The following is a 22,442-nucleotide window of genomic DNA, read 5'->3' as shown; positions in this document are numbered from 1 at the left end:
TTGTCTGCCTTACCTCTACCCTCCCTTAACCTAAAGGAAAACATCCCAGCCTCTGGTATGCCCGAAGCTGTTTTAAGTTTCCCTAGCTTCTCGGGCCTAGAAGAATTGAACTGATTGGTGAGTCATTATTCCTAGCCAATTCTCTCAAGCTTCCTGGGGGCATCATTTGTGCCTTTCCCAAGCCCTAAGAAAATAAAGAAGGTGCAAGGTGCTCCGTCACTGAGCCTGGCTACACAGCTTGTCACAGCTACTGTGACAAAGGATGCAGGCCAGACAGGCAGAGCCCCTTTGGCGAAATACTGAGGACACCAAACGGTGCCAATCTGAGCCGCAAAGTCTGAGAGTGACCCACTTCATGGTCTTTGAGCTGAGCCGTACATATATGCCTCCAGAGTAAGAGGACAGAGAAGGCAGGCTCAAAATAGATCAGGACTGTCAGGGAGGTGACGTGGTCTGGAGGTGGAGAAAGAAGTGTCCTTGAGCCACGGGAGAAGTGGGAGGTCTAAGAGTGATTAAGATGAAAGAAAAAGCCGGGCAGTGGTGGCGCACGCCTTTAATCCCAGCGCTCGGGAGGCAGAGCCAGGCAGCTCTCTGTGAGTTCGAGGCCAGCCTGGTCTACAGCGTGAGATCCAGGACAGGCACCAAAGCTGATCTCTAACATCAGTTCATAAAAGATGGCATTTGCATAGTTCTTCAGACCAGAGTGAGCTTAGTCTGCACCAGTCTGCCAAGTCACTCATCCCATGTCCGGCCCTCTAGTCACCGACCGAGTCCTGCCAAATGGGACAGCCTTGACTTTGACTATCCAGCAGCCGAGGGAACCTACCAGCTCCAGCCCAGGGGGGTATATTGTTGCTGACCAGTAACAGGAGAATCACGCTTGCTCTAAGCTCGGCAGCACCGTGAAATCACCTGAGAACCTCTTCTCACACGTGTAGAATGTGTGCAAACAGTAAGTGAGGGGAGCATGAGTTGACCCAACTCCTGGACAGATGTGAGCAGGCATGCCCTCTCAGTGAGGCCTGTTGGAAAGCAGTGCCTCAGTGAAATGGAGGACCATGGGTGAGTGAGTAAGCAAGTCTGAGTGACCACATTTATTCTTTAGACTCCCAGTCCAAGGCTGTCCCACTTGGCAGGACTTGGTGACTAGAGGGCCAGACATGGGATGAGTGACTTGGCAGTTGGCAAAGGCCGTAATAATACATGTAGTGGGATGGCCATAAAGTACTGCTTAGTCACAGCTATCAGAACCATAAACGATGCTGCTGACCGATACTGAAGAGAGTTCTCTGAACTCCTTGGAATGGGCTGAGTCCCATGCAAGAGGCGAAAACCCCAGGCACATATACGTACAATTTGACCACGGTTTCCTATTCTTTTTTTAACAGAAATCCCGAGAAGACGTCAGCAATTTTGACCCAGACTTCATAAAAGAAGAGCCCGTTTTAACGCCAATCGATGAGGGACATCTTCCTATGATTAACCAGGATGAGTTTAGGAACTTTTCCTATGTGTCACCGGAATTGCAACCATAGCCTTATGGGGAAGGAGAATCACAGGGGAATGTGGATTGTTTTTTTCCAGGAATTTCTTTTGTGGGGATTCCTTAGCATCCGCCTTAGAATACCACCTTCACCTTCAAGGCGCCAATGTTCACAACTCCTTGAAGGGTGGAGCTTCAAGAGAGCCACTCTCTCAAGACCCAAGGAGCCATGGTACATTTCTGTAGTTGAGACTGAGACAGGATGTTACAAAGACGTGCACTGCTCAACCCATGAGTCTACATGGCTATTTCAGGCTTGGAGTAAATGACAGCAACCGAAAGGAGAGATAGTGGGAAGAATATAGTAGAGCCTAGAAATTATGAGCCGAACAGGCTTTTTTACTTCAAGAGACAAATCTAGACTTTCTGTGGACCACTTTACACTCGTCTTTAAGCCAATGTTGCAGTCTGCAAAAGACTAACTGCTAATGAAGAATTGAGAGGTCTCTCTTGGGAAGTGAACGGCATTCCAAGTAGAATGACTTGTTCTGAAGAAACAGAAGATGGGAGTCCTTCAAGCTCCCAACCTAAAACCCAGTGTTGAGAAGGAGGTTGGACATGATGACAACTGTCAGTGTCTTGAGTCTCTCATTCCTCCTTTCAGTAACTAGCTATTTATTGAGTGTCAAACAAGAAGGTGCCATGATCAGCAGAAGTGTGCGCAGCGGAGTCGCCTTCGTGATGCTTTTCTTCATTCCAGGGTCCACCGAATGGTGTTTGCGTTCTGTGAGAAGCCTCTTCACATTGCATAGGTCTGTCTTCTGTGTCTGCACATGCTCTCTTGTTCCTAGAAAGGCCATCGCCACCATAGTGTGGCCAACAGGCAGGCTTCTGTTGCATGCCACCTGCCAACTGGTGGGATCTAATCACACCCACACCATCACAGGCTGACTCACCGGTGAACTGCACACCATTCACATCCACGAACACGGGGGTGGCTGATCCATTGGCAGTCTATTTAAGTTATGTTTTCAGAGACAAAGAAGGTTGTCTGATGGACACATTAATAATTAAAAATGGATCTTGTAAATGAGGCCGGCGGCAAAGACGTACCTTTTCATGTGTAACCGTATATACAGTTGAAAAATTTTATCTGACTGGAAATAAAGGCATTTTGTAGCAAAAGGAAGTTTTGTGTAAGGAATGATTTTTCTCTCCCCCACTCAGAGAACAGATTTCTAATCAAACTAAAAAGACTTTCCACGGTTATTAGAACCCAAGACTGTAGGCAAACTCTGGAGAGGAGGCATTGACATAGCTTCTTAAACCCCCTGAGGAGGGTGTGGTCTATCTCACTGATCCATCCTTCCACCTGAATCAGGACAGTGAATTCTGGGTGTCACAGCAGACTAACCCTTCAAATCTCAGTGGCTAGACGAAATGTTCGTTTATCATTCACATACAGCACATTCTGTGGCTCTCTGGTTTTTTTTTGGGGGGTTGTTTGTTTGTTTGTTTTTTGGGGGGGTTGGTTTTTCAAGACAGGGTTTCTCTGTGTAGTTTGGTGCCTGTCCTGGAACTCACTTGGTAGCCCAGGCTGGCCTCGAACTCACAGAGATCCGCCTGGCTCTGCCTCCTGAGTGCTGGGATTAAAAGCATACACCACCACCACCTGGCGGTTCTCTGTCTTCTAATGGTGCCCTCTAAAAAGTAGAGCCTCTAAGGTCCATGGAGTAAGAAGAGAGAAAAAGGAGATGCCTGCTGCTTAACCACCTCCTCAGAAGAACACGCATAACCTCTCTTTACGTTTGATTGGCCAGATCATGGCATCCTTAAAGATGCAAACAGCCTAGGAGAATTAGGAAACAGCGGAGACCGTACTACATTCTCCATCATGGGTTCTCTTTGGCATTCCATGATTAAAAAAATTTACTTCTGCATGAGTAGAAAATCGATGAACCTTCCTGCAGATTTGTTTAGCACAGTTCAGTAGCTCTTCATGCCATGTCTGTGTAGTGGGCAGGAGTAAATACTGCAGTCGTCTTACAACTGAGATCAGAAATGCTCAGTGAAGCGGGGTTTATTGGTTTCCCAAAAGTCTTGATTTGGGGAAGGGGTGGACCTAGATCTAAAATCTGATGCTTTACATTCTACCCACAGTCTGCTGGGGGAAGGGTGGGGGTTCATTCTGACTTGGGGCTTCTTCGTCTTTATGCCTAACATTCATCATGGTTGGTTTATGTCAAACCAGTTGTACTAATTTTAAGTGCATTTATTTATTCAGTGTTCCTATGAAGCAAATACTCTCTCATCTTAATTGTACAGATGGGGAAACTGAGGCATGGCATAGTCTTTCTCTTTCATAGCTTGTTCAAAGTCACACAACAAAAGCATTTTAGGGCCAAGATGGGGACCAAGCAGTTTTTGTCCAGAGTCCTTGTTTTAGCCCAAATTAATACAGCTCTTCAGTTAAGATCAATTGCATTTCTCTACCTTGGTGGGGTCCTGAGAGCAGTTAAAAGGGTGTAGTCTGGGGTTAACTGGGAGCAGGAAATAAGCAGCCAGTCGACAGGAAGGTGTTAGTCATCCCCTGTGCAAACTTATGGATCTGCAGGGGAGATGGCTTAATTTGCAATCAAGGGCGGAGCTTCTCACCCCTGATTCAAGGAACTGGGGCAGGCCCAGGTGATGCAATAGTGACTTCAGCTTCCCCATCTTCCGGAAAAGGGGAGAAAGAAGAAGTAGTCTGGGTCACATTGGGTCTCATAAACTCCATTTGAACCCCTGGGGTAGCCTCTGAGCGTTAGCAGTTTACAGTCTTTTCCTCCTCCTCTTGGAGGTCTGTCTATATTTTGGTAACTCTTGGTCCCCTTCTCATCCACCGGGCTGGAGCAACAGCCACAGCAGCAGTAGGAAGAAGATTGGTGTGTACAGCCACCCGGCAGCCTGTGGCAGCTGCATGGTGACAGCCACAAACCCAGGGTGACGTCACTGCAGAGAGAAGAGCACTACCCCCCACGTGGTGGTCTTCAGTATCGCAGCCACACGTCTGTCCTTCACCACCTCCCGAGGCAGCAGCCTAGAACTTGTCCCTTTGTGTTTGGTCTTACCCTGATTGCCTCATCTGGCACTGTTGACCTAAACCAACCAGCCTACTGGGATGCCCGGGCTTACAGGCATGCTGGGTCATATAATTCCTCCCTTTGTATCATCTGAAGATAAGAGTCTGCTCCAACCTCAGACGTCTGTGCAGGAAATGAGCCTACTAGTCATAAGTTCTTCTGGAAACGAGCCCTGTGGTCACAGGTTGCTCTGGGCTGGGCTGCAGGTTAGAAGAGGAGAGCCAGGGCACAGATGTGGACAGAACTCTGTTGGCTCCCTTTCTTCCTGTGCTGAATTGGAACCAAAGCTGAGGGTGCCCCTGGGCTTCATCCTGTCCCCGTCCCCCCGCCCCCGCCACCTCCACTCCTGATCATCTGTTTGTCTTTCCCTTCTCTGGCCCCCTCCTCTTGGCTCCCTCCAACTGGTTTTCAGAGCCCAGCCTGCTACACAGCCAGTTTCCCAATCAGAACGTCTTAAAATCTTCATCTGTGTGTTTATTCTGAAGGTTCCTTTGGAGCTCAGAAATGTCAGCCACCTTTCCCATGTATCTCTGCCTCTGTCACCACGCGGTGTGCTCCTGCCCCAGCATGGACTGCCTAGGAAAACCGCTTCTCTCTGCCATGGGAGGCCAGAGGCCCCCAAGTTAAGAGAACAGGTTTAGTGGGGTACAGACCTGTGGACTGAGCCCACACTCACCTGACATTCTCAAGCAAAGGGAGTTGTTTCTCCAGTTTTAGTGTTCTTGTCTGTGAAGCACAGATGGCAGCGGCGCCTGCCTTGTGTGAATGCCTCAATGGTAGATACAAAGCATTTAGTTAGTGTAGGGACAGCGAAACTGCTCAGTGTTAGCTGTCATCACTACCGGCTGTTCTGTGGCGCTTGGGATGTCCATCGGAAAATGGACAGGAAGAACATCCATGTTCTTCATGTCCATCTCATATGGATGTTGAGCCAGTTCCAACTTAAGGGGATTCAACTCTTCTGCTTGGCTTCAGAGCTGCCTCAGCTGACTAAACCTTCTGGGGAGTTCTGAATGAAGCCCAATGGGCATACAGGATCAGTTTTGTTTCAAACACACCTCACTCTAAAACAGCCAGGCCAAGAAATGCCCATGGTTTTCCTCGGTGGCTTTTTCTCTCCAGTATGACAGGAATTCTTTTGCTCTATTAGATTTAACTACAAGATTCATTTAATTCACTTCTGACTAACTAGCACAAGGACCACACCCATCTTGGATACCTACTGGACAACCTATGGATGATCACTCAGCATGCTGTGCAACCGGTGTCCAGAAACAAAAGTATATTCAAGATGTTCAGTAAGTCTGGCCATGCCCAAGAGTCCGAAGCCAGTGACAGGAACCTGTAGCCTCTCTGCTTTAAGCAAGCTAGCTAAAGCTCTACTGTGACACAAGAGTCTCCACAGGCCTGTAGATTCTTCTGAACGCAGCCCTAAATGTCCCTGCCACATGTCATCTGCCCTTCCAGATCCCTGCAGTGGCCTGTCTTATGCCACCAAGGCAGTTATTACCCGACAGAGACTTCATTCTTCCAACAGCTTGAGCCACAGCTGGAAGAATTTGGGTGAGGCAAAGGGAAGGTTGTGCTAACACCAAGTGTAGACAAGTTCAAGTGGGTTGCCAAGAATCAGACAATCTGTAGCGACTTTTCAAATTTAGAAACTAGGGAAAGTCTAGTAGTCATCTGACCGGACAGTGCCAAAAATACCCTGGATGACCTCTCAAGGTCTTCCAGCCTTGAGCTCTACTGACTAACAGTAAGCAAGTGGCTGTGCTCCAAGAGCCTTTCCACCCTCATTGATAATTTTCCCGTCATACATTAAACCTCCCCTTGAATTTGTTCCTTGTCCACCTCTGGGCAACCTTTATCCCTTAACTCATGTCCACATGCACCCTGTGCTCTCTCTGTCTCAAGATTCTTTTTAGACACACTCAAATCACTCATTCTCATGGTCACATGCTTGCCAGGGCCTCTTACCCAGTTGCTTTTCCTATTTCCCATGCTTATCTGGGCACAAAAAAAAAAAAAGAAAAGAGAAAGTTAAGAGGAGCACAAGAAACTAATCTCCCTTGGTAACTGATGCTAACAGCAGTTGCTAGAAGAGAAGGTGGGACTCCAGTGGTCACCACAACATGAGAAACTGTATTAAAGGGTCACAGCATTAGAAAGGTTGAGAACCACTTCTCTAAGGAAAGGGTTTTACCCAAGAAGAGGGTGGGGTACTCACTGATAAAATGAACCATAGTCCAGGGACTGGATTCCATAAGGCATTTAGATGGATGTTGGCAAATTGCAAGACAAGAATTATTTCAACAGTGGGAGAGATGTTGGTCAGTAGGGAAGACTAACCACTATTTCAAAAGTCATGTTCCTGTATGTCTTTATTGTGGTGGAGAGTTGGTTATGGTGCATTCCACAGTAAAAGCATGGAGGTCAGAGGCCATTCATGGGAGTCAGTTCTCTCCTTCCACCATGTGGGTTCTGAGGACCAAACTCTGGTCATCAGGCTTGGCACCAGACATCTTTGCTGCCTGAGACATGTCAATAACCCTAATCTCATTTCTTTTTCTTTTGATAACTCCTGGACCACTTGCACAAGGATGAGTTGTGTGTTTCCTGTGGTTGAATTTAAACAACATAAGTCACCAAGTCTCAACTCATTTCCTTGTGGCCAATGTGAATTAGAAGAGCAGTGGTACCCAGCGTGTGGTGATTAACAGGTTAATGTCAGTCAGAAGCGGGGATTCTGTAGCCTGGAGACAGCCCTGCTCCCCTTGGATTAAGACTAATTTCAGTCCTTCCTTTAATCTTACTTGAGACTTCAAACCTTCAATATTATAACTGTTGGATTACAGCCTCCCTAGTTTGTGAGTTTGCTCTCTCTCTCTGTCTCTCTCTCTGTCTCTCTCTGTGTCTCTGTCTCTGTCTCTCTCTCTCTCTCTCTCTCTCTCTCTCTCTCTCTCTCTCTCCCTCTCTCTGAAACTCTTCAAGACAGAGAGATGATGCCCAGAAAGCACACTAAGCTCTGGCCCTGCAGCCCTCCCCCTTGCAGACAAGTTTATAGTGTGTGCCTTAGCAGGCAAGACAAGCCAGACTAGGTCCCATGGGAAGCCTGTCCACCACTCACTCAGGAAAATAATTCTATAAAAATAAGAAACCCACTTTGTCCTGGGGATTTGAAAGATTGTTCCTTCAGGATGCTCATCCTAATGATGCTCCTTTTTTTGGAATATGGAAGGAATGCACTCTCTCTCCATGGAAGGCCCCATCATGCTGCCTATGGCATGATGCCCTGTGTCTTCCAAGGCTCTCTCCAGTCAGTGTCACGTGGCTCTTTCTTCCAATAAAGCACTTCTGGAGGGGCAACCTCATGTCAGCCTCCTTCCAGACATTTGCTGTTTCAAATTGTAACAATAACTAAACACAAAAATGAAATAACGTAATAAAGTACTAGTTTATTTCAAAACTATATATATCCTTCCAGGAGATTCTGTTACAAGAGCCAGTGAACCTGGAGAGTCACTCATTCATTAAGCTGGAAGTCACTGAATATTTACTCTATTCCAGGCATAATCTACTCGCTGGAAAACCTGCGAGTTTTGAATGACTCAAAATAAATTAATTAATTAATTAATTTTAAAAATATCCCCAAGATCCCTGTATTTCTGGAAATGAGATGATCATAAATGTGACATAATATTTTTTGAGATTTTATATTATTTTTACTTATGGGCATGTGTCTGCACGTATTTATGGCCCTGTGTGTATAAGTGTCCACAGAGGCCAGAAGAGAGCAGTGGATTCTCCTGGAGCTGGAGTTACAAAGACCTGTGAGCCATCTGATATGGGAGCTGGGAACCAAACAGTCTTCTGTAGGAACAGCACAAGCTCTTAACCATTGAGTCATGCCTTCGGCCCCCAAACTATGTTCTTGACCAGAACCTACTAAACAGCAAGGCATCTTTGTTTAGATTATTGCTTCCATCTTGTCCTAATCCAATTAGCGTCTTCAGATACAAATGCAGGTTGCAGTCTGTGCTGAGGAAAGTCTAACAAATAAACATAAGCTATTTTGGGATCTGAAAAGGTTCATCTTAGGAGAACATGGTAGCCATAGGACTTGAGAGCACAAACAAAATAATTAGGCAGAGCAAAACATGATCGGCAAATATTACTAATAATTACCTACCTATTTCTAAGTTACAGGGACACAACAAAGGCAAGATGCTCACTGTTGCTGCCAATGTGAGCTCTAATGAAAATGCAACAGGAGCCTGTACCTACCAAATAGATACTAGCACGCCACCCTCCAGAGTGGCAAGAATTGTGTCTCAAAAGAGCCAGAGGGCAAACCCCACTGAACATGGCCTTGCCTTGACCGTGTCTAGAAAAGGGAACTCCATTCTAGGTGCCATAATGGAAGAAGATGAAGCCGCTGGACCACGTTTCCAGGAGAGTGAGCTGACTGACAGCAAACACAAGCGAGAGCTAACTAGGGTTAGTCTCAGAAGAAAAGCAAGCTGGCATCACAACTCCCCAGAAAGGCAGTGCCACTTGACCTAGGAAGGGGCTGTTCCCCAGTAAGTCCATTGTGGATTAAAAGTATCCTAGGTACAAAGTGCGTCTAAGCCAGCTAACCTACAGAACATCACAGCTCCGCACTCTGCAGAAAGCATTGATGGGTCACAGTTGACAACTGCGGCTCACTGCCACTGTCCAGCATCTTAGGAAAGTATCATCCTACATACTGTTGGCTTGTGAAAAGGTCAGAATTCAAAATGCCAATTATAATTTCTACCGAATGTATATCATTTTCCTACCATCTTAAAGTCTCAAATAGTAAGTGAACCCTTTGGTGACCCAGGACCATCTGTATGGGAAAAGGTACCAGGGTAGTCCTTAAATAAGTCTAGAGAGCAGAATGGTATTAAAATAGGAAGAATTTTGCAATCATAAATGTACACAGGAGTCATTGCAGTGCTGACAAAAGGGTCTTCCAGTGAGTGGCACTGGTAAGAGATGGTGACTGGGTTCTGACAGTTTGGATCCCTGAGTCCTTAACATGAGCCCACAGACACCCCTCCCAGTGTATTTTGGATGAGCTGGGAAGAATTGTTATTACTTTTGTTTAATGCTACGGAGGCTATGACCAACTTTTGTTCCTGTAACATAATCTGGCTGCTGTGCTTTTTGGGTCTTTCTGTTGTTGTTGAGACAGGGTCTTACCATGTAGCCCAACCTTGTCTTGAACTTGTGACCCTCTTGCCTTGGCCTCTTGAGACGCTGGGACCGCATTTATGGGCCACTAGGCCTGAGTTTGTGGTTTGAATTTTGAATGTTCCCCATGGGCACCGGCCATGGCTTTGTCCCCAAGGTGGTGCTATTGAGAGGTGAGGAGGTGGGATCTATGAGAGGAAGTTAGGTCATTGATGATACGCTCTTATGGGGACATTGGGACTGTAGTTTCTTCCCATCTCTTTTTGCTCCTGGCTTCTAGGATCTAGACAGAATTCCTCTACCATGTGCTCTGGCTGTGATGTACCCTACAAAGCAGCCGGCCAAGAGACCATGGATCCAAAACCTCTGAAAATATGAATCAAAATCAACTTTTCCTCTTTAGGACTTGATTCATTTTGACTGTCCATCATGTTGATGGAAAGCTAATTGGCACACCAGTCTACCCTGGCTGTGCTGCCTGCTACACAGAAAGGGACTAACTTAACTGTGTAAACCCTAGAGTTAGAAATGGGAGCACGTCAGGATGCAACAAGGATTATGGAATTTGTGTTAGTACAAAAAATGAATATTTTCAAAGCGGTACCCAAATGTCTGATGGGAATCCTTCTGAGAGAAGAGTTTGACAACAGTGGGTATGTGCAGACTGTATCCTGGGTGAGAATGATGGACGGGAGCCCTTTCCCAACCCTTAGAAGCTAGCGTGCCACAGTCTGGAATAAGCTTTGCAAGCATACCACAACTGCACTGCGGACCCGAGCGGGCTTGGAGCTGGCTCCCCGCCGTGTTTCCACTGGCCACAGGCCCAGACCCCTGCTGCTTTACTGTACCACACAGTCATGAGTCTGGACTCAGCATTGCCATCGGAACTCAGCAAGTGTATACACAATGCTCCGCAATGAAATCAAGCAAATGGCGGCAAGGGCTCTCAGCCCTCCCCCCGCAGGAGGAGCATTCTGTGGATGTTAGGAAACCCCCGAGGTTCACACCCATTCGTTTGTTCCTGGTGCTTGACTGCCTTCTAGGCACAAGGGAAACATCTCCCTACCAGTGCAGAACTCCAGGTAAAGATCTGTTTGGGGATGTGTGTGTGTTAAAACAAAGTCCTGCTCTGGGCTTGAAGGGAAACATGGTTTTTAGCATGAGAGGCTGGCTGTAGGCACTTGCTCCATTTTCTAGTGGTTTTCTGATCTACAGTGGCTGGTGCCACATCTTCTCCCAAGTTAATGTTTAGTGAACTCGATAGTAGCTTAAAGTCGGTGGTGGTGGGAATATTTACACTGTGGAAATGGGCACGTACTAAAAAAATGAGGACCTTTGTTACTGTTATTACTTCAGGAAGCTTAACAGCACGTCCCTGGGAACTGTCAAGTCGTGAGAAAAATCATTGTCTTTGTGCTCTGATGACTAGCAGTAAACAGAGGGGCCTACACTCAAAAAAAAAAAAAATTCATTTACGTTCCAGGCAGAACTGGATTTGGCCTGGCTCTGCTCTACCAACTGTTGCCAGTGGGGCCTGGGGAAGGCTGGATATTGAAACCGCTGGAGACTAAGTTTCCTTGTTTATAAAATAACAGCATTAATCACCAGAGAGGAGGACCAGATGGGGCGATGCCCCTCATCACTTCCTGAACGTAACTCCCTCTCTGGGTACGCGTTCCAACAACAACTGCCAGAGACAGCGAGCATCGCCCTTGAATCAGATTTTTCTTAAATGGGGCAAGCATTTCTAGACACTTCCCTGCCTTGTCCTCATACCCCACTGGCCAGTTTAATCACCACATGACCCTACCTAACACCAATTCTTAGACAGGGCAAATGGAAGCCAAGTCATAGCATTCCAGGGGCACTGGACCTCCCGCCTGGATCAGTGAGATTATGAAAGTTCTCCAGATGATTCCAGTGCAGCCAAAACCTAGAACTCGAGTCTTCAAGTCTGAGTCTTGGATACATTATGGCGTTAGCTTCCTAGAGCTGTCTGTAGAAGGGTTCTTTCTCCCAGAGAACAAGGATGGAACAAAGTCTAAGATGGACGAGTGTGAAGAGAAGGGAGGAGTATTGTCAGCAGCATGGCCCATGGTCTACATTTCCAGCTGGAGTCGGTCCTGATGTGAGGAGTTCATGGGAGGAAGTAGAGGCAGTATAGATGCGGCTCCCGTACTCATCAAAGAAGCTTCTTTTTGCAGCAGATGGAGACCGTTGCAGAGACCCACACTGGTCCAAATGCAGAGACTAGGTGGCTGTGTGGGTGCCCAGTAAGCTTATCTACGATTCAACCTTCCACCTAAGACTTGGGAAACATTGCAGAGGAGGAGGCAGAAAGATTGTAAGGGCCGGAGGGACCAGGGAGTCTGCTGCTAGATTGTGTCTTCTAAACATGGCAGGGATGCGATGTACAGCTATGAAGTCTCGATAATATGGTTGCTTTAACAATACCTGTGTAATTACACCAGTTGATATGCCAATGAGGATGGGGTCAATTCCATAAGGCATCACCACAAGATGAAGAGTTACAGGCAATCGATGACTTCTAACAGAGGATGAATTAGTTTTCTCCGGGGACAAGCTCCTGGAGATGGGTTGTCCAGTTCCAAGTAGTCAGCCCTAAACACACGTACATAAGAGCAACACCAAATGGACTTAATAAAGGCTGTGTGTGTGTGTGTGTATGTGTGTGTGTGTTTTTGTGTGTGTGTGTGTGTGTGTGTGTGTGTGTGTGTGTGTGTGTGTGTGTGTATGTGTGTGTGAAGTAATAATAATTACAGAAGAAGAGATCATGAACTCCAGTGAGGACGTGGGAGGAGTTGGCAAGAGGAGAGGGAGGGATAGGAATGATATAAATGTAATACTTATAGATGAAACTCTCAACACAATTTAATTTAAAAATAGAAGTGTTCTCAGAGGTTAAAATACATGGCTGTTTGGAAATGAAGTCTTGAGTGAAGCTTTGAGGAAATGGACCTGTAGTAAAGGGCAGGAAGCAGAGAGTTTTAAAAAAAAACCCCACAACTTTTGCCACCCACCTCAAAGGGTAAGACATGGCCTAGGAGGGCTTCTCTGGTCATCTTGCACCCTACTATAGCACCAGACCAGGCCCTGTGAGGACAGCCATGTGCTGTGGAGCAACTGGGCAGTCACAGGCTCCGCAGCATCGTCTCCTGGGCCACTGCCTTCTCAGGATGTTAGAGCCCAGCTGGGAGTCCAAGGACTTGTTCCTGGGGATCCCTTGGATTCAGGGACTGCCAGCAGCAATGACCAGTGCATACTACGGGCCCCAAAGAATATGAATGTGGGAGTCAGGAGACGTGGATATAAAATCTGACTGTGCTTTTACCCTGCCCGGCTCCTAACCCCTGCCCTCATCAATTAAATGACAATAGAGGATGACTGTCTCTTACACAAAATGCTTGAGACCAACAGTGATTGATGTCTGAGGAGCGGGCATTTTTATCATCCACCTGATAAGACCATGAAGAGGAAAAAATAGAATGACTTGTAAACCTCTAACTCTCAGTACAAACTCCGGTTATTTTTAGCATAACTCATGTATGAAGGTCAAAGGACAACTTGAAGAAGTCCGTTTTCTCCTTCTACCATGTGGGTTCCAGGGATCGAACTCGGGTCTTTCGACTTGAAAACAAGTGCCTATATCCACTGCGTCTTCTTGACAGCCCCAAAGTAGGGCCTCTTAGCTCAGCATTTCTCTGTCTGAAGATGCCAAAATCATCAGTCAAGGAAGGAGAGAGGAAGGGAGGGGGAAGGGAAGGAGGGGGAGGGAAGAAAGGAGGGAAGGAGGGAGGGAAGGAAGGAAGGAGAGAGAGAAGTCATTTTCCAGTTTACATTAGAGGAGGGTAGAGTTCAGTTAATGCCTCTAAGAGCAGCCCCTGTTTCTCGGGTCCGTCCACTTTACTCCCAGACGACTCCACTCTCTCCAGCTTTCCATTTGCTAGAAGAAAACGATGGCAGTAAAACCAGGAACCAGAAACTGCGGTGTAGCTCAGTTGCCTGTCACGCACAAAGGGCCCAGGTTTGGTCCCTAGCACGGTATAAAACTGGATGTTATGATGTATGCCTATCATCCCAGCCCTCCAGGCGCGGAGCCAGGATAATCAGAAGCTCAAGATCATCCTTGACTACATAGCCAGGTCAACGCTAACCTGGGCTACGTGAGACCGTGTCTCAAAAACAAAAACATTATAGAAACTTTTTTGTGTGTCTGGTTTTTTTTTAATTGTTTATTTTTGTATGGGGTGAGGCATCATTGAACGGGAAAAATCCAAAATGTGTCCTGTTCCTCTGCACATTCCCCACGGCCACCCATGTGGTTTTCCGTTCTGAATGAAAATTGCTATCCCACAGAGGCCACAGAATCTCCTGCACGGAGACACAGATACCAGGACAAAGCAGGGGCACTTCCAACCCAGGGCCCTTATTTCTGAGAAAAGTCAAGGCTGATCCACTAGCTTTCTGTTCCACACCGGTCAAGAGCAGGGTAGGAACAGAGAAAGCGCCTTTGTGACGTGGGGCTGCTCCTTCCTCAGCTGACCCTCCTGTTAGGGGAATCTGCAAAGGCCTGTGTTTCCCAGCTGACTTAGTGCCACATGCCACTTCCTCATGACTCTGTGGCCTGCCAGACAAACCAGTGGCCCTGGCTGATGACATGCCAAGGCTCTGAAAGAAATGGATCCCTGCTCCCAAGAGAGCTATAAAGGAATGTTGGAAACATTGTGTCTGGAATCCTGTGCTCTGCTGCGCAGGAATGCTGGTTTGGGTAACTTTCTGGTTTGACTTACAGGAAGGTCCAATGGGGACCAGCAGGAATGTTGTAACAGCTCACATCACCTTGGAAAAACACTATTCAGTGCAGCCTGGCATTGTAATTCCAGGAAGCAGCTGCTTGTGAATCAGCAGCCTCCTCTTTCTTGTGGCTTCAGGAAGCGTGTCCAAAGCCTCACCCATCTCCTTTCCAGGGAGACTTCCATGTGCCAGCCACGTACAGGCTTTACTGGAAGGGATACAGAGGGGACTCCTTGCAGATATTCCAAGCCCACGCTAAGAGTGAAGGAAAGGGATGGGAGGAGGGGCCTCTAGGCCCCAGGCTCTACCTGGGATTCTTGGAAATGTTGTCAGGTCTTGATACAGAAAACCACGTGGTTTGGAACCCTCTTATCTGGATTTCAAAACAATAAAAACAGGTGGACATCTCTACTGCAGATGGTGTGGCATGGTTGACGCTTGGTTCGGTGTGACTCCACACTCCACCTGCACAGCCAGAAAGGTCTGAGAAGTTTCCAGAAGGTTGTAGGTTGATAGTGTGATCAGACAGCCATTTGGGCTCCAGGGCCATCTGTCCTGCTGCAGGCTGAACAGGGACAGAGATTAAAGAATGCTGCCAGAGGAACTGGCTCTGACTTCCTCTTTTGCCAGCTCCAAAGAAGCCCCTGCAGGTGGTAACTTCGCCTCAGTGATGGGCCGGAGCCGGTATTTTCTCAGAAAATGTAAGGATTTATAAGTGCTGTGAGGAAACGTCTATGAAGTACAAGACGGAATGAAAATAGAGGGAACAGAGAAGCTCTGAGGATCCCACCCCAGCGTCCCCCTTGACTCCGTCCTCCCTCCAGCTTGCCTGTGCTCACCACACATTCTCACTCACTTTTTGGTTATTTACAAGGGAGCCCACCCGGCGTTCCGCATCAGCTGTACCTGGAAACATTAGCCATGTTAACTGTCAGACCTCACTCCAACCTACTCAGTCAGTACCTCTGGAGTGGGGCCAGCAAATCTGTGCTTGAGTAGCCCAAGTGATTGTGTTGGCCACTCAAGTTTGAAAAGCCCCTACTACTTCCCAGAGTCCTGACGTTCTCCTATGCTTCAGGAGGCATGGCCTGGTAGAGGAGCCATGCCAGGAAGTAAGAGGGAAACAGGAGGAGGAAGCCTAGTAGTCATCTTTGCCCATACGTCCCTGCCAAGTCACTTATCTCGTGGGCTCTGCTTCCTCCTCTGTAAAGGAAATATTCTCCAAAAGTTAAGTCTCTGAGGCTGGGTGGCCCAAGTCTGAAGGCTTCATGTAGTTCATGTACCGTCTTCTCCTTCTTGCTGACTCTGCCCAACTGCAAGGGTAGATCTGGGCTGGGCTTCTCCTGATCCTCCTAGGTCAGGGGTGTGTGTGTGTGTGTGTGTGTGTGTGTGTGTGTGTGTGTGTGTGTGTGTGTGTGTGTGAAGGAGAGAGAGAAAAGGTGTGCTAGGGTGCACACGCACAAAATCTGCAAAGGAAAGGTCAGGGGAAAGTCACCCTCAGAGAGAGGCTGGCCTGAGTAACTGCTCCCCACAGGTAAGAGAGCCTTCATGTCGTGAGCTCAGCTGAGCGGGGAGCGAGCAGTCAGAGTGCCTAGTGAAAGCATTCCCCACATGAAAGCTTAGCCTTTCATCACTTACCGTCATGGTAAAGACAAGAGTCACTCCATTTCTCCCCCACCGAACACAGGGTGCAGGACCAGGAGGCCAGCACAGATGTGGGGCATCTCACTTGAGGAAGGAGCCCTGAACAGAGGCGCTGCTTGGACTCTGGAGATGAGGCATTAGAAGTGAAGAGAGCTGGAACCGGAAGGGTAGGGGAACGAGCCTCGGTGGCGGAAGTGGGTGTCCTTAAACTTTCCTTCCCTTCCTTAAGTAGGGGGGGGCCTCAGACAGGAAGGCCAAGAAAGCCCACCTCAGAGAGGCCTCTGGATGTAAATCTTGGAGGAACAGGCCCTGAAGGAGAGCTTTGAGGCCTGTGGAGGCCACTCCGTCCACAAACTGCAAGGCTGACCAGGCCCAGAGTCAGAGTGGAGAGGGGTGGAGAGGACACTTTCCTGTGAGGCCTGTTGGGTAGAACCTTTGTGGTCAGGCCTGAAAAGAGTCACACAGGTTTGTAACAGAGACCTAGCTTCCTTTCCTCCCCCAAGGAGACCACAGTCTCTTCCTACCTGCCTCGGTCTCCAGCATTGAGGCAAAGCTGGGCGAAGTTGGCACTTGCCTCTGGACAGTGGTACAGGGATTTTGTCCTGGTGGAAGACGTTTTCACCCATCTGTCCAAGCTCTTGAGTCCTGTCATCTTAAGCCACATTATCTCTGGGAAATAATGAAGACGGCTAAGCACAAACTCCCACCAAGCGTCGATGTTGTTGCTGTATGCAAGACTCTGGTGCTATCAAGTCAATGTCCGTCACCCCTGAGGAGAGAAGCAGATAGACAGTTCAGCACAAACCATACCAATGCGAAAATGAACTCTGAGTTAGATCACAAGTTTTATTATTTATTATCTATTTATTATTTTGTGTGTGGGTGTTTTGCCTGTATTTATGTCTATGCAGCATGTACATGGCCTGGTACCTGTGGAGGCCACAATAGGGCATTGGGTCCCCTGGTACTATGGCTACAGACAGTCGTGTGAAACATGTAGGTGCTGGGAATTAAGCCCAGGTCCTCTGAAAGGGCAGCTAGTTCTCTTAGATGCTGAGCCGTCTCTCCAGCCTGGGCTTTTGAGGACATATTGTTTTACATGCATGCCTGTGTCACCCAGAGTCCTTTGCTAATTTGTGCCATTAGCCTAAGCATCCAGAATACAGCGGGTTTCTTAGATGACAGGCTCTTCTAGTGTCTAAAGTGGTTAAGTGTGTGTGTGTGTGTGTGTGTGTGTGTGTGTGTGTGTGTGTGTGTCTGTATGTGTGTGTCTGTGCCTGTGTGTGTATATATGTGTCTCTGTGTGTCTCTGTGTGTATATGTGTGTGTGTCTGTGTATAGTATGTGTGTGTCTGTGTGTGTGTCTGTGTATATGTGTCTGTGTGTATGTGTGTGTCTCTGTGTGTGTCTGTGTATGTGTGTATGTGTGTGTCTGTGTTTGTGTGTATGTGTGTGTGTATGCGTGTATCTGTGTTTATATGTCTGTGTGTGTGCATGTGTGTGTGTGTGTGTGTGTGTGTGTTTACATGAACACATACGGAGGTTAGAGAACAATCTTGGGCACCATGCCTCAGGTGGTGGCCATGAGGCAGGGTTGTTCGCTGGCCTGAAGCTCACCAAGTAATAGGTGACTAGCCAGTACACCTCAGGAGCCTGCCTGCCTCCACCTCCCTAGCTCAGGGATCACAAACACACACAACCCTTCTAGGCTTTTCTACACACGTGCTGGGGACAGAACTCAGGTCCTCGTGTTCACATGGCACCCACTTTACCCACTGCTCTGTGGACCTCCTCATGCCGTGTTCATTTACTCTTACACAATTTCATTCTGTCTTCCCAAGTGGATTGGGAATAGATCTGTGTCCGAGGTGCCACAGTATTGGCAAACAGTTTGGTTCATTTTCAACTGTTAAGTGCTTAATCAGATTTCAAGGAATAGTCTTTAGCAAGAAACTGGAAAGGTAGTCCTCAAACTCCAGGAAGACCTCCAGGCATGATTCAACAGGATGGGCCCTGCCCGGGGGGTCTCTCAGAGGATGGCCAGACTCTGGGCTTGTTCTCCCCTATCTGCTCTGCAAAAGAAAAATAAACAGCATTCTTCTAAGGATGGGTGGTTCTGACCCAGTAAAATCACCTGGAGCAGAGTTTTAATGATCAAGGTTGATAAACTTCCCATAGCATACTGTCAAACATTTGGATTCAGTCAACCTGGGGGAAAGCTCAACCAGCTGCACTTTAAAAAAAAAAAAGAAAAAGAAAAAAAGAAAAAAAAATCCTTCCAGATAATTCTCATGCACTATCAAGTTGAGAACTAGCAGACAAATACCAGGATCAGGAAACACGTGTGTTCTCCCTTTTGTAGCTCCCGATAACTAGCATGCCACCTGGCCCCTACGCAAACACTTCATAAATATTTATTGAGTCAATGGGCAAATGAATTCTTGAAAGTGCAGTCAACCTTGCATGCTACCTGCAAGCTAGCAAGGACCAACGGGGACCAAACCGATAGCAGCCAAGCCAGGGGCCCCATCAGGCAGAAGGGCAAGGGTGAGAGTGAGCAGAAGAGAGGTGGATGGTTTGAATGTCACTTGCCAGCAGGGCACCCTACCCAGGAGAAGGCTGCTGCCTTCAATGAATAGGTGCTTCTCTGCTGGGACCTCCCGGAGTTCTACCGCAGCCCCACCTAAAAAAGCACCCCCAGTGGTTCACTTCCCTCCAAAGCCCCCTATCACCTCGATGTAATCAACACTCCTTCCTCTGGTTCACAAGCTCCTCTTGGCCCGGCTCATCACTGGCTACCCTCCCTCTGGCCTGGCCTCCCCGCCTTCTTGCAGGTCTTACAAGATGCTGTTTTTCTCCTGGAAACCGCCTTCCCTCTGCCTGCAAAATTTATATCCTGGCCCCTCTCTGGGAAGCTCCATATCACCTAGCAAAGTCCAATGTGACCATCAAATTACCGCATGAAAACACGGTCCGCCCTCCCCGCTGGAGCCCATCAGCCTCCTGAGGGTAGGGTCAGCCTGTAGCATTCCAGTTTCAGTGGCTGCTTGAGATGGCTTTGATTCGCACAGAGACATAAACAATCTGGGTGATTTGGACCTGTTCTAAAAAGGCAAGGTAAGCAAAGCGAAGGTTCCAGGCGATTTATGAAGAGACCAGAGGAAAGGCAGACTAATCCTCTCACTGGGGTCAGAGCTCAGCGTCCGGAGCCCAGCTCCCATGGTCACACTCTCTCAAGGCAAGACTGCCAGCTGGCCCCAACAAGGGGAAAACCCAGACGGCTGCACAGGCCAGTGAAGACTTCAGACTGTGCTTAAGCACCAGGCGCTGGCTGCAGGTGGGAGCCGCGCCCTGAGAGCGTGGGCGGAGGGCTCGCAGCGGGCTGAGCGCAGAGCTCCGCTGGGTCAGGTGCACCGCGGGGGGCCGGGTCAGGTGCACTGCGAGAGGCTGGACCTGCGCCTCCAGGCTGGTGCTTGGGGCAGTTGATTTGGCTGCTTGACAGGCTGATGCCTTGATTTGGTCTGACAAGTGCAGGCTCCTGAGAGAAGCAGTCTGGATTTTTGACATTCAGCGAGCTAGAAATAACCAGCTGAGCTCCTGGCGCTGTAGCTGCAAATGTCTTGCTTTTCCCAGGCAATTGCCAGATGGAAGTGGCTTCTCCCTGAGCAGACCTGCCCTCCGAGTATCAGGAAGCCTGGGTTCTCATATAGATTCAGCTTCTAACTGCCGGGCCTTCAGGGGAGTCACTTGATTTCAATACAGCACAGCGTGTATGTAGAAGGGGGCTGTTGGTAGCAGAGTCCCTTTCGCCTCTTGTAAAATGTGACTCAAAGTGACTGCTGTCCCTCCTCATTGTGTCACTTGCACTTGATATATACTGTCTAGAAGCTTAGGACTCTGAAAATGCACCCTGGGAAAGACCATCCTAACTGGAAACGAGGCTGAGGCTGATGATGTTACTCAGCGGGTAGCGTTCTAGCCTAGAATGCAGGAAGTCCCAGGCTGGATCCTCAGAATCATGCAAACTGGACATGGTAGCAATATACCTCTTTCTGAACCTACCTCTCTGGGGGAGGAAAGCAGGACGATGAGAAGGGTAAGGTCATCCTCGGGTACTTAGCAAATTCAAAGTCAGCCTGGGTTACCTAAGACTATCCAAAGTCAGGGTTGGGGAGATTCCATGAGAATCCTTGGAGATCTGTAGGCTCTTCCAAGAAAAATCACACCTGCCAGGCACTGCTTACAAGAGCAGAGGGGTCACTGGCTTACACCAGTGCCCCCTGTTTTAACATCTGCTACCTCAGCAGATTCCCTTGCGGGGCCTGGAGACTGGCCTGCCACGTGTCTCCAAGGTTTCTCCCCCGTCCAGTCCTCACACACCAGCGGCAACCTTTCCCCTCTGTAACCAGCCTCCTCTCCACTCTCAAAAAGGAATTCATCCTAGAAACCCTTGTACAAGTGTGGGGTGTCCCGCCGCAAAGAGCAAAGTAGAACACTCCTTGATGTTGCTCTTTTTTTTTTTTTTTTTTATCTTTCCCACAAAGCTGGGGCAGGATGCGCAAAAGCAGGAGGCAGAGCCGCTTCTGCAAGATCCTTCCCACCCACTTCAGAATCGATAGTGAACTCGCCACTCCAGGGGGCTCACAGCTACCTGGCTGGGGCACAGGAGCTGCCGCAGATCGCTGACACACAGTCTTGATGGAAACAAACTTCTTGAACAAGGGGGAACTACAAAGAGGCCCTGGTGAAGGAACTTGCAAGGAACGACAGATATTGGTGGAGATTCAGGCTGTGAACTTGGGAATTTGGGGACAGCCTAGGCTATAATAATAAATAATGATGATAATAATAAATGATAATAATAAAGGAAAAGCAGAGCAGGGACCAATTTCCCTCCAACAGTGTGCCCTCAGAGATGGTGGCTGTGATCACAAATAGGACCTACTACTATCCACTGATGCTCTCCCTTAACTCAGAGGCCCCCCAGCCACTTGTTCCAAGTGAGCTGTGTTGGGTGACTTTTCTGTTACTTCATCTTCTAGGAAGACAGCTGTCTACTCCTAGAGCGTAGCCAAGTTTAGCTTTAACAGGAGTTCTGACCTGGGTGCTGCTAGAATCAGTTTCAAGGACCAAATGGAAGAGGGTGACTCCTTGGAGTCGCATGTGTACATAGCCTCGCATGTCGTAGGCCGCTTGTGCTGGTGAAGGCATGGGAGCTTCAGGTGAGGCAAGTTTAGACTAATGACTTGCAGAGTGAACGGGAGAAGGATAGAGGAAGTGTGCAGAAAACCCTTCCAGGAAGAAAAGTCGAGTGACACCTGCTGAGATGCAGGCCTGATATCCCTCCCAGCTTGTTCTCTACAAATACTAGAGTTTCTGTGGAAGAGAAAAGAGATCCTTGGCCCTTCATACAGAGAACACAATGCGGGCACTCTGTTGCTGTCTTGGCTTCTAAGAGGGTCAAAGGCAGGCCAACTTCAAGGTGGTGCCTGCTCTGTTTGCAGCTTTGGGAAGACAGCCTTGATCCTGTCTAGTTTTGCCTTTGCTCGGAGAAGCAGACTCTCCCAGGGGAAATGGCTGGCCTTAAAAGAGATGCTCTGACAGCCAGACAGTTTAGCTTCATTCCTAGTCTCTGAGTTTTGTGGGGAGTAATTGCTGCTGGGGTAGCTGTGTCCTGTGCCTTCCTAGTCTCTGAGTTTTGTGGGGAGTAATTGCTGCTGGGGTAGCTGTGTCCTGTGCCTTTTATCCTGGAAGTTTTACCTAAATGGACAGCAGATAAATGGACAGAGCTGCTTAAAATCCAGTAGGGAGGACTTGTGTTTCAATGGAGATTGATTTAGATGACAGGGAAGATAATTTCAAGCAAAATCGAAGACTTACATTATAATATTGGGATGGGGGCTAAATTCAGTCGGTGGAATAAAGTGATTATTCCACAGCATCCTGGATTTGTGAGATTGCCTGAGACGCAGAGATTCTGTACAGTGAAGCAACATCTGGTTGGAATGCAGAATTGAACTGCGTCTCATTTTTCAGGGCTTGAAAATGGGGAATCATATTTGCCCCAAGTGAAGTCATGTAGTCATTGAGGTATCCCAAGTCTCAACTCCTTTATTACATATGACATCAGGAAGACTTCTTGATGATAGACACATGCTCAA

At 48.0% G+C, this 22,442-nt stretch overlaps 1 protein-coding gene across 1 annotated transcript in view; it reads left to right on the top strand.

Annotated features, from left to right (window-relative positions):
* Prkch (protein kinase C eta) overlaps window positions 1–2,672 on the top strand; it is a 210,042-nt gene extending 207,370 nt beyond the window's left edge. The window contains exon 14 of the mRNA XM_052739595.1: window positions 1,389–2,672. Coding sequence (XP_052595555.1) covers window positions 1,389–1,535 — 147 coding nt within the window. The 3' untranslated portion in view covers window positions 1,536–2,672. The remainder of the gene's footprint in view (window positions 1–1,388) is intronic.
* The last annotated feature ends 19,770 nt before the right edge of the window (window positions 2,673–22,442 follow it).

This window comes from Peromyscus californicus, unplaced genomic scaffold (genome assembly GCF_007827085.1).
Source record: "Peromyscus californicus insignis strain IS unplaced genomic scaffold, ASM782708v3 Scaffold_15__1_contigs__length_86483966, whole genome shotgun sequence".
Taxonomy (NCBI): domain Eukaryota; kingdom Metazoa; phylum Chordata; class Mammalia; order Rodentia; family Cricetidae; genus Peromyscus; species Peromyscus californicus.
The sequence above is the reverse complement of the archived record's forward strand: the minus strand, read 5'-3'. Positions and strand labels throughout refer to the sequence as shown.